The following is a 12,589-nucleotide window of genomic DNA, read 5'->3' as shown; positions in this document are numbered from 1 at the left end:
AAGGTACCACTGTAAATGGAACACCCAGAGGCCGTCTATCACAGAGTACCAGATACCTAGGGGAATGGTGGAGCAGGTCAGCCAAAGTGTTTTGCTCATGTGTTATTCTCAGAAGCATCTCAATGGACACTGTTTGGAAGCTGCATACCAGACTAGACAGATCTGCTCCAGCATAGCTCTGGATCAAACATTATTCACAAATGACCGCTGGATGGGAGCACCAGAAAATGCTCTCTACCCACCCCACCCCCTGTTCATGTGTCCATTTGCACATGACAAAAACATGAATCTATGACCACACATGTTCAGAAGGCAAGCAAGTGGAAGGGGGCAATGAGAGAGATAACTCAAGCTGGTTCTCAGTCACAGTCTCACTTGCTGAGCACACAGACAGATCATTGTCTTGAGGATGAGGGACTCTGGTTCTAAACAATGGTTTCCTGTTTCAGATAGCATCTTGCGGCTTTCAGCTAAATGCCTTCCAGATGTTGTCAGGCTCCATCTCCCAATGACCAGTTGACAGAGGTGATGTGAGCTGTGATCCAGCAATATCTGGGGTCATGCCAGTTCCACAGCCCTGGGGATCAGGGTTGGGGAATCCGTTGAACTCAGATTCCAAAGTGGGCTCATTTGTTGCAATCTGGTCAGATCAAGCCCCTGGATTGCATCCTGAGTTTACTTCAGAATCCACGGTCTGGTGGATTCCTTTACAGAGTGGCCCACGGACTGCATCGCTGCAGGAAGTTGCATTCTTGCCCTTGCAAACCCAGTAACGGACGTTGCAGCTTTGGTGTCTGTGAAAGAAACGAAAGAGGAGACTGCAATGTCAAGTAAACCAAGCAAGACAGAACCCCAAGTCCTGCTTTGAGGACTTGAAGAGGAGAACAGAGGGCAGAGTTCCTGATTGTATAGGCATTTCTAAGCACACACACACCCCTATGGAAATTGCTGAATGCACAAAGAAGTATACATTTCTTACAAAACGTTTGATTCCTGAGGATGCTAAAGCTATCCAATATCCAATACCTAGGGGCTGGAGGGTCTCACCAGGGGTGCAAAGTGTATGCAAAAATCACCCAGAAAGCTGTCTCCAGTTATTTGTGCAAGGCCATGAGTTTACACAAGAGTTGGGAGCTGAGCAGTAGAAGAAATGTCAAGGTGGTATGAAGGCAGACCGCTGGAGACTATGGAGTCTATGACATATATATGTGTGGATCTGCACCACAAAGAGATCAAACGTCCCATCCTTCTTGCACCATGGCACAAAGGCATGCAGGTTTTTTCCGCCCTTCCTCCTCGCCTTGCCCTCACTCTGGAGGCTTTGAAGCAGTTGGGTGTCACAAAATGTAGTACAGTGGTACCTCGAGTTACATACGCTTCAGGTTACAGACTCCGCTAACCCAGAAATAGTGCTTCAGGTTAAGAACTTTGCTTCAGGATGAGAACAGAAATCATGGACTGGCGGTGTGGGAGCAGCAGGAGGTCCCATTAGCTAAAGTGGTACTTCAGGTTAAGAAAAGTTTCAGGTTAAGAACGAACCTCCGGAACGAATTAAGTCCTTAACCCGAGGTACCACTGTAATTTCTAAAGTGGCTATTGCTGTAAAGTGATTTTTTTCCAGGGTGATGTCTATACAGCTCCTTGCCAAGGGCGCAAGGGACTCTAAGGTGCGTTCAACTGAACATGGCCAGAGCCCCCCTGAAATATACTTGGAGTCGAGTGTGGATTTCATGCTCCTTATTCAGCTCATAGTAGTGAGGAATGGAAGTTCACCCGAAATGTCTGCTTTATATACATTATTTACACAATGGGCCCCACGTGATTGCCTAATTCTGGGATTCTCCTGTAGGCCAATCAGGTTGCGGATTCACTTCCACCTGGAGTTGGATTGGGTGGCTCCTGCGGACCAATCAGACTGCTGCATTCTAGATCCTATTGTTTTAGGACCAATCAGACTGCCGCATTCTGAATCCTATTTTCATGGGGGAAATGTTGGAGGGTACGGAGTTATGTGACCCCCCGAGCCAAGGAAATAAGTAATTTTATACGACCTTTAGGTGACATCTGAAGGCAGCCCTGTATAGGAATATTTTTTAATGTTTAATGGGTGGTATATAAATAATATAATAATTATTATCATTACTACCGCTGCTGCTACTACTACTACTGTGGAATAGGACGTCCCTATTTTCATTGGAGAAATGTTGGAAGTATGGGCACAACAATGTACCGTAATTTATTCTGACCATAGAGCGTCCCCATCCCTCAGTATTATTGAACGACAAAACTACATGCAAATGCCGCTTCTGGTTTTTGATTTCTGTTGGTGCTTTAAGAGCTTCTTGCCTGATGGATGAATGCTCCCTAGGAAGCAGTAAGCCTGAAAATCAAAACCAGGCTTAGCAAAGCACTACTCCCACGCAGGAGCAGATATTAAAGAAAAACAAATTGCGGAAGCCATAGTTTCAGATCCACGTCTGTGTTCAGTCTAGAAGGGGTACCATAAACATTTTTCTTGTGCAAGCACAAATTGTGCTTCCAGGAACTCATCAGGACAGGGGGCCTCAGCCCAGGGGACGCTGGCCTCTGGATGCTTCACAAAGAAAAATATTATGCTATGAATCTGGCAGCTCAACACCCCTCCAGATCCAATTCAGCTCTACCTAGTGCTGCAGATGAAAACCACATGGCAACCACTGTCCCCGTTGCTCAGCTCAGCTCTTCTCCACCAAGGAGGAGCCACCACTTCTGTCCTCCCAAGTGCAAAGATGGGCAAAGTGAGGACATCATCTCCTGACAACAGCCAGGCAGGGCTTTCCCTGTGAGACACGTCCTCATTGCAGCTCAGCTCCTTGATCTGTCTTCAGCGTCAGCCTTGAGCCCTGATGCACAGAGGTCAAGGAAGAAGAGAGTACCTCTGTGGATGTGCAGAGTGCCTTTCACTCCCTGCCAGGGGCATTGCAGGGCATTTAAATGACACACCTTTCCCTGTGCTAATTTTTTAAGTGTAGATACTGTTATGTACTGAAGTTTTCACCCTGGGCCAGCAGGGGGATACTGTAGATATTTTTCACTCAGGTCCACATATGCAAATAAGGAATTGAAAGTGACGTTCAGTGGTTGAATAGTTACAGAAAGTTGTTACTGTTGCTTTGTAGTTGAGCTCTATATAAGCAGGTTGGCTGAACCCTTCAGCTCAGTTCTGTTCTGGCCTGTGAATAAACAAGAGCTGTTTGAAGAATCGCTGTGTTGTCTGATATGTTCACCCACAACTTAACAGATACAGGTTTAGGGCTCTGAATGAGTGAAGGTCAGTGGGAAGGAGTCCCAACAACAGACACAAAGTTTTGCAGCAGGCCCAGCTATTGGTAAGCCAAGTTTGGCTTAAAAAACAAAACAAAAAAAACTTTTTCAAGTTTGAGGCCCGGTGCAAAAGATGCTGTGTGGACACCCTGGGTACTTATGAACATTGATTTCATTGATTTGACCACTTTAGGTCAGGGAACCCTGGGATTCTCTAAACCCTGGGTCACCAACCGAGCACCCATGGGTGCCATGGCATCTGTAAAGGCTTTCATTGGTACCCCAGGAAAGGTGACCCAACTTCTGAGCTTTCTTTTCTTGAAAGAAAGTTATGGGGCTAAATGTGCAGGTACCTTCTAGGGAATTTCTGTGAAATGAGTTTGATGTGGCCAGCATGCATATTTTTCCTGGTACTGTTCTTGTTGGACAGCAATGACATCAATGTGTGGGTGAGGAGGGAGAGAGAGGGAGATAATTGTTGTGTGATATCCACAATCAGGACTGGCACAACATAGCTAACTTCCCGCTGTAAGCATAAAGTTGTCGGCTCTAAATTTTTTGCTGTGCCACACTCCCACATGGTAGCCATTTTGTGACTAGTACCCCCAGCACTCCCATTGATATGTGCCCATTGGTTCCAAAATTTTGGCTACCGCTGCTCTAGATGGTGCTGGACTACAACTCCCACAAGCCCTGACCTTTGGTCATGCTTGATGGGGCTGATGGGAACTGTAGTCCAACAAAATCTGAATGGGGAGCCACAGGATCTCCACCCCTGCTTTGGCTTGTAAGCCTGAGGTAGGACATATGTGGCTTCTAATTTCTGTGCTGGGCCTGGTGGCTTTCTTTTCCTTCTTTTAACATACAATTCTTTTATTAATTTTTTCAAACGTTTTTACAATAACCTTCAAATCAAATAATTACATTATTTCATAAGCTGACTTCCCTCTCTCAGCTCCTCAGTGTTTTTACTCAAACCTTTTCTATTGCGTTATATCGTTATCTATTACAAAAGGTTTCTCTATTACAATTATTTGTCATTTTTATTCTACTGATTTTATCTTGAATCCTGCCCACGATTTCATTTGACTGTAATATTTTTTTTCCTAAATAATCCATGAAAGGCTTCCATTCTTCTATAAAAAGTTCATCATTTTGATCTCTTAATTTCCCTTTCGGCATTGCCAATCCTGCTAGGGTTGCCATATTTCAAAAAAAAAAAAATGGCCATTTCTGAGCTATTTTTAAGGGAAATCAGCAAAAAAGCGCACTGCCGACATGGGCAGCCATACGTCCTGATTTTCCCAGACATTTCTCCAATTTCTTCCCAGGCACTATTTCTGACTGCAGTATTCCAGATATGTCTGGGAAATTCTGGATGTATGGCAAATCTAATTTCTGCATAGCCCATTAATTCTAAAAGTCACTCCTCCTTCAGTGGAACCTTCTCTTCTTTCCATTTCTGTGCTGTTATCAGACGCTGTTATCACATACATAGACTTTCTACAGAAATAACTAATCTCCAGAACAAAATATACCCTCCCCCCAAAAAAAAACCCCTCCTGCTTCACCCTGTTATTCTTTCAGTGGTCTTCCCTTCAGCTCTGGCGTTTTTGGGCCACCACAGTGCCGAATGCCTTTGCGTCTGTCTCAGATAGTGGCAAATCGATCTTGGTCTCCTTGAGCCACTTGACAGCAAAGCCTGCCTCCTTGAGGGCTTCCTCCACAGATGCCCACTCCAAGTAGAGGCAGGAGAAGGGCTGCTGGCCCACCTTGTAGTAGGTTTCGTTTAGGACGGAGCCTAAGATGAGGTGCCCCCCTGGTTTGACAAGGGAGCTGATGTTCTTCAGAGCGGAGCGGTAGGTGGGCAGGTCTTTGCAGGCCCCTTCCAGGCATAAGAAGGACAGCAAGCAGTCCGCTGGAGGCAGAGACACAGGGCCCAATGGGCTGGCCTGGGTCACGTCGCATTTCAGTACCTGCTTAATGGCTCTTCGGACCTTTTCTTCCTTTTCTTCCCACTTTTCCCTGGGGAAGAATGAAAGATGAACATGACAAGATCCTTGCACCCCACAATGCCCAACCCCTGTCCTCAGATGTTCCTAATTCCAGCCAGGCACATCTCAGGATCGCTCCACATCCTCAGCTGAATGTGTGAATAATTCCTGGTTGCCATGGATCTCAAAGGGTGAGCCAGTGTCCTACAAGTTACAAGCAAGGAGCAATTTACTCTATATGTGCTTTTCAGCTTTGCAGATGTTATTTTCCTATTAGACATTGGATCAGTAAAGGTGCTGTGCTGCTGTGCTCACGTAAACCAACTGGGGAAACTAAACTACAGTGCCTGATTGCTGCTTGTTTCATTTGCGGTCTACAAAAACCTGTGATGACTGTACCAACCTTCCTTCCAGAGGGTATCTGAGTGCCGAGGAGTCTTAAAATTCCACCTTCAATGTGGGACTGGCTGAAATGACTGGCAGAATCCGAGACCAGGGGAAAGAGACGGCGGAAGAAGATTGGATGAAATTTATAATTTATCTTAAGAAATATTGTAAAATTAATGAGTGCTAAAATGTTGCGGTTATAGAAAATAGGGGATTACAGCTGTAAAAGATTAAGTAAAAGAAAAGAATAAGGAAAAATTAGATAAAATCAAGGGGGAGGATTTGCTGAAACAAATTTGGGAATTGGGATGCAGAAAGGGGAGGTACGAGGAAGTCGGCGAAGTAAGTTTTAAGAAAAAAAAGGATTCAAAATTATACATGTTTGTTTTTGTGTGTGCATGTTTGTATTGTATATTGTGTGTGTTCTTATAATTTGTGAAAATCCAATAAACATTTATAAAAATAAAATAAAATAAAATTCCACCTTCAATGTCCCATGCCAGAAAATTCTCCATACCTGTTACCCTCCAGCTCGCACACATATTTCACCACCGGGCTCCAGTCGAAAGCTCCGGGCTCCTTCCTTAGCCATCGTTGCATCTCCTCCCTGTTCTGATCGCAATAATCTGTGGCGACAATTTCTCGGAAGGACTCACAAGCCGAGAGGAACTGGTAGATGGTCGGTCCACTTCCAATATCAATCAGGGTGTCCCCTTTTATGTCATCTGCATGGAATTAACCCATTAACCCATTCGTTCAGTTTTCAGCCTTGATTCTTGGTCAACAACAGCCTCGCTTGGTCATTTCACATTTAGTCAACAACTTTATATGTGAATATTAGAAGGGAAAGCTTTCACAGTGTTTCAAAACTGCTGCTGAATCACTATAGATCAAGGGTGGCTAACCTGTGCTAATGGGGGAAGACAGAAAATCAATTCTATTTGCATTGGTAGGCAAACCTGCCTAACCTCTTTTCAAAACAATATATGAAATGATGCACAGGTAGCTTTCAAAATTCACACATCTCTGAATTTTGCAGTGTAGATCTACAGTCAAGACATGGGTACAAAAATAGACATAGCAGGGTAAATTGTGCATAAAAGTTCATGTCTTTATGAAACAACATTTGAAAGGTATCAGGGAAAACTACTTTGCAAAAATCCATGTATTATACAAAAATTGCACACAGAATTCTGTCTGTTAGGAGACGTTTGCACTAAAATGCTAATGCATTTTCATAAGAACTTAATTATTCCCCCTGCAAATTGGAATGTGGAAATGTGGCGAACGCAACTTAAGGCTGGAAGAATGAGAAACAACAAATGACAGATTTGCTCATTTTGACTTGCAGCGCTCTAAATGTTGCTGAACCACAATTCCTATCATTCCCCCAGTGGCGTAGCGTGGGCGGTGCAAGGGGGGCAGGCCGCACTGGGCGCAACATCTGGGGGGGCGCTCACTGCCTCCGGAGTCGCCGAAGAGCCTCGGGCGCAGGCTGTAGCAGAGCCGCATGTCTTGCGGAACCGACGAGCTGTGCGCGCGTCCGGGCTGAAGGCGCCCGGCAGGCAGCGGCTCTCAGCACTCGCCGCGGAGGATGCGCCAGGCAGCCCCTCCTCACAGCCCCGCCTCTGCCGCTGCTGCTGCAGCTGCTGGGCCATGTTGCATTTTCCTCGCCTCTCTGCCCCCCTCCTCCTCCGGACAAGCGGCGTCGTTTGGGCGGCAGCGGCAGCGGCAACTCGCAGGTTAGGGGTTGGGGGGGCACAAATTACTTGCCTTGCCCCGGGTTAGGGGGCGCAAATTACTTGCGTTGCCCCGGGTGCTGACAACTCATGCTATGCTGCTGCATTCCCCTGAGCACTGACGCATGCTGGCTGGGGCTAATGGGAGCTGGAAAGCTACCACTGCTATAGATCCAACTGGTATTAAAGGTCTCTCCCACCATGGGCCACCTTAGAGGCTGGCAACTGTGGACATAATCAAATGGATCATTCATATCCCTTTCAGGGAATCTCTTTCCAGGCAACCCAGTTTTGTGACAGCTCTGGAGACCATGAAATACACCAGCACTTACCTAAAGTGAATGCCTGGTGGAGATTTTTCAGAAAGAAAAACAAAAAGGCATTCTTGTTTTCTTTTCCAGAGCTGAAGGTGTAAAAGGTGTCCAAATAGTCTTTTGGACTGAAATGTGCAGCATAGAAGTCTTTGTCGGTGAAAGCCATTTGCACGATCCTTGGAAACCTGCTCGGTTTTTGGAGTGTTTATAGGGAGTTTTGTTTACTGGCTCCTCCTTTGCATTCCTATTATGCTATCTAGGGTCATCAGGGGGGTTTTCTTCTTCTTTTTTAATGAAGTCACCAGAATTCCAGCCTATCAGGTCTTTCCTGCCCCTCTAAAAACCAAGCAAACAAGCAAATACCTTTTAAATATCTTCTAGGTTTACCTCTGGGACATCTTTCGTAAGCTAACCTTTTCTCCCCTATGTCTGAGAAATTATCTGTTGCAAACAATTATTATCTTGGAAAGGGAGAGAGAAAATCCCAACGTCCCCTTGAGTAAAAACACTTAAACTTTGGGATCACAATACCTGGAAATAATTAACTTATTTGCCTAATGTTATACTGGCCCTGCTTCTTGGAGCTGTGAGGCAATTCCAGGGTGCAGCATTTATGTAGGTCTGTTTTCCTTTGGAAGCAGCTCACAGCAGGTATAGTTCTAGATATAGCTTAACTTGTGGTGGATTTCTTCAATAAACACAACATTGTGATATTTGATGTGACTTTACTTGGTGAAACAGAACAGCAGCTGCTGCTGGGGAACCCACAAAATCAGACCCTCCAACTACGGTATCCCTATTTTCCAGAGACGTCCCTGATTTAGAGAATTTGTCCTAGTTTCTAATTTCATCCCGGAATGTCCAACTTTTCCTTAGGATGTCCCTATTTTCATTGGAGAAATGTTGGAGAGTATGGAGTTATCTGACCACTCAGCCATCTGAAGGCAATTCTGTACAGTCGTACCTCCATTTACGTAACCCTCTGGTGGTTACGTAAACTTCGGGATGCGTGTGCGGCAAACCCAGAAGTATTTTACCGGGTTTTGCTGTGTGCACATGCGCAGAAGCGGTCCTCAGGTTGCAGAAACCTCGGGATCTGACCGGACCTCTGGAACGGATCCCGTCCACAACCGGAGGTACCACTGTATAGGGAAGTTTTTTAAAAAAGTTTAATGTTTATTATTTTTCTATATATGTTGGTAGCTGCCCAGAGTGGCTGGGTCAACCCAGTAAGATGTATGGGGTATAAATAGTAACATTCTCATTATGCAATTGGACCTCCCTATTTTCATCAGAGAAATGTTGGAGGGCGTGCAAAATGGAGTCCACAGGCCTATAAATTGCACAGGTCTATACAGAGGCATTTCCTCACCTTAGTTTTACACATGTGTAGAAATTTGGGCTTGTCCACATTTCCACTTACAGTGGTGCCTTGCAAGACGAAATTAATTCGTTCCGCGAGTTTTTTTGTCTAGCGAATTTTTCGTCTTGCGAAGCACGGTGTCAGAAAAGTTTTGTAAAAGCTTCAAAAATCACCAAAAACCTCAAAAAAGGCTACCACACTGCATTCTATGAGTTGCTCCTCGAAGTCAAGTCGCAACTGCATTAACGGTGTTAAGAAAAAGGAAACAAACTTGCAAGACATTTTCGTCTTGTGAAGCAAGCCCATAGGGAAATTCGTCTTGCGAAGCAGCTCAAAAACCGCAAAACCCTTTCGTCTAGCGAGTTTTTCGTCTTGCGAGGCATTCGTCTTGCGGGGCACCACTGTACTCTGTGGTTTTCTAAGCATGTGCTCTAAGAGGTTTTCCACTTGCCTTGCCACTTTCTTTGCTGTTTACTACTACAAAGGCGAATCTGCAGGAGAAGCAATGATCCAATTCAGCAGTAAACAGCAACTTTTCCTGGGGGGGGGGGGAGGCAGGAAAAGTGGAAGTGTGGATGAACCCTAATTCATGTTCTTGGAGGAGAAAAATGTCTGCATGGTCAGAATTAGATGCCTGATTCAGCAGGAAGAATAGGGTGCCTACTGGCTGTCAGGCAAACTCAAAGCTGAGTTCTTCCTGTGCAAACATTCTGGACACTTACAGACTGAGTAAACAGATTCTCCCAACAAGGTCTTTTCACACTCTGTTTTACTGTTTTTACAGCTCTTGACATGTAGGCTCTCTAGCAAAGCATATACTCTAATTTCTTTAATCTCCAATCCTGCCCGCAATTTCATTTGAGTGTAATCTTTTCCTAAATAGTCCACAAAAGGCTTCCATTCTTCTATAAAAAGTTCATCGTCTCTGTCTCTTAATTTTGCTGTCAGCATTGCCATTTCTGCATAGTCCATTAAATTTAAAAGCCACTCCTCCTTCGGTGGAACCTTCTCTTCTTTCCATTTCTGTGCATATAATATTTTAGCTGCTGTTGTCACATGCATAAAATTTCTAAAGAAATAACTAATACTTTTTTACAAATTCCACCACAAAATATTTCCTGCTTTGCCCTGCTTTTCTTTCAGTGCTCTTTACTTCAATTCTGGCATTTCTGGGCCACTGCAACGCAGACCGCCTTCGCGTCTGTCACAGAGAGCGGCAAGTTGATCTTGGTCTCCTTGAGCCACTTGACAGCAAACCCTGCCCCCTTGAGGGCTTCCTCCACAGATGCCGGCTCCAAGTAGAGGCAGGAGAAGGGCCGCTGGCCCACCTTGTAGTAGGTTTCTTCTAGGATGGAGCATAAGACGAGGTGCCCCCCTGGTTTGACAAGGGAGCTGATGTTCTTCAGAGCAGAGCAGAAGGTGGGCAGGTCTTTGCAGGCCCCTTCCAGGCACAAGGAGGACAGCAAGCAGTCTGCGGGAGGCAGAGACACAGGGCCCAATGGGCTGGCCTGGGTCACATCACATTTCAGTATCTGCTTGATGGCTCTTCGGACCTTCTCTTCCTTCTCTTCCCACTTTTCCCTAAGGGAGAATGCACAATGAATGTGAAAAGATTCCCGCGCCCCACAATGCCGGACCCCCCAAGTGTCCCTAACTTCCAGGGACAGTCCCAGATTTACAGAAGCCATCCCAGTTATAGATTTGATCCCAGAATGTCCCGCTTTTCCTTAGGATGTCCCTATTTTCTTTGGAGAAATGTTGGAGGGTATGGAGTTATGCAACCCCTGAGCCAAGGAGATAAGTAACTGTATAACCTTTAGAAGACTTCTGAAGGCAGTCTTGTATTGGGAAGTCTTTGAAATGTTTAATGTTTTATTATGTTTTTATCTATGTTGGAAGCAACCCAGCATACTCTCTATACCTGTTACCCTCCAGCTCGCACACATATTTCACCACCGGGCTCCAGTCGAAAGCTCCTGGCTCCTTCCTTAGCCATCGTTGCATCTCCTCCCAGTTCTGTTTACAATAATCTGTGGCGACGATTTCTCGAAAGGACTCACAAGCCGAGAGGAACTGGTAGATGGTCGGTCCACTTCCAATATCAATCAGGGTGTCCCCTTTTATGTCATCTGCATGGCATCAACCCAATAACACATATGTTCTAATGTCAGCCATGATTCTTGGACAACAACAGCCTGGCCTGGTCATTTCACATTTAGTCAGCAACGTTATATGTGAATTTCAGCAGGGAAAGTTTTTCACGGTGTTTCAAAATTGCTGCTGAATCACTATAGATCAAGGGTGGCTAACCTGTGCTAATGGGGGAAGGGAGAAATGCAATTCTATTTGCATTGGCAGGCAAACCTGCCTAATCTGCTGTTTTCGAAACAATATATGAATTGACGCACAGCTAGCTTTCAAAATTCAAAATCTCTGAATTTTGCAGTGTAGTTCTAGAAATGGGCTCGCAAATACATATAGCAGGGTAAAATGTGCATACAAGTTTATATCTTAGCTAAAACAAAATTTTTTGAAATACAATGTATTAGGGAAGACTGCTTTGCAAAAAAATTGTGTATTATGCAAAAATTGCACACAGAATTATGCAGTTAAATCAGTACTAAAATGCTGATGCATTTCTGTGCGGATGTCATTATTCCCCCTACAGATTGGAAAATGGAAATGTGGGGAACGGAACTTAAGGCTGGAAGAATGAGAAACAACAAATGACAGGTTTGCTCATTTCGACTTGCAGCGCTCTAAATGTTGCTGAACCACAATTCCTATCATTCCCCTGAGCATTGACACATGCTGGCTGAATCACTATAGCTAACGGGAGCTGGAAAGCTACCACTGCTATAGATCCAACTGGTATTAAAGGTCTCCCCCACCATGGGCCACCTTAGAGCCTGACATAATCAAATGGATCATTCATATCCCTTTTGGGGATCTCTTTCCAGGCAACCCAGTGTGGCGACAGCTCTGGAACCCATGAAATACACCAGCACTTACCTAAAATGAATGCCTGGTGGAGATTTTTCAGATAGAAAATCAAAAAGCCATTCTCATGTTCTTTTGCAGAGCTGAAGGTGTAATAGGTGTCCAAATAGTCTTTTGGATTGAAATGTCCAGCATAGAAGTCTTTCTCGGTGAAAGCCATTTGCACGATCCTTGGAAATGCTCTGCTGAGAGGTTTTTGGCGTTTCTTTTTGGAGTTCTGGCTCCACCTCTGCATTCCTGTTATGTAACCAAGGATTGTTGTGATTTTCCATTCTTAAAAAATGAAGCCTTCCTGATTCCAAGATGTTGTGATATCCTTATTAGCTTCTATTCCCACCAGTCTAAAAAGCAAGCAAACAAGCAAAACAACCACCTTGCAAAATCCTTCTAGGTTTACCTCTCTGGCACTCTTCCATATATTTTCGAAATTATCTGTTGAAAACAATTAGTATCTTATAAAGAGAGAACGAGAAAATCCCATAATCCATT

At 44.7% G+C, this 12,589-nt stretch overlaps 1 protein-coding gene and 1 long non-coding RNA gene across 2 annotated transcripts in view; one reads left to right on the top strand and one right to left on the bottom strand.

The window, feature by feature from the left end:
- The window catches only part of LOC309519657, a 105,791-nt gene extending 102,550 nt beyond the window's left edge, over nucleotides 1-3,241 (top strand). The window contains exon 2 of the long non-coding RNA XR_014213940.1: nucleotides 3,012-3,241. This is a non-coding gene — a long non-coding RNA (uncharacterized lncRNA). The remainder of the gene's footprint in view (nucleotides 1-3,011) is intronic.
- Nucleotides 3,242-4,825: 1,584 nt separating this feature from the next.
- LOC309519349 (uncharacterized protein) lies at nucleotides 4,826-12,462 on the bottom strand. The gene is made up of 6 exons (XM_082200182.1): nucleotides 12,113-12,462; nucleotides 11,022-11,229; nucleotides 10,258-10,681; nucleotides 7,756-7,936; nucleotides 6,202-6,409; nucleotides 4,826-5,328 (listed from the first exon to the last, which is right to left on the bottom strand). Exons 1-6 carry the CDS (start codon nucleotides 12,333-12,335, stop codon nucleotides 4,902-4,904), a joined length of 1,671 nt encoding a protein of 556 aa, XP_082056308.1. The 5' UTR covers nucleotides 12,336-12,462; the 3' UTR covers nucleotides 4,826-4,901.
- Between the last annotated feature and the right edge of the window lie 127 nt (nucleotides 12,463-12,589).

The sequence above is a fragment of the Podarcis vaucheri genome, assembly GCF_965113315.1.
Source record: "Podarcis vaucheri genome assembly, chromosome: 15".
NCBI lineage: Eukaryota > Metazoa > Chordata > Lepidosauria > Squamata > Lacertidae > Podarcis > Podarcis vaucheri.
This window is presented reverse-complemented; position numbering and strand designations above follow the sequence as displayed.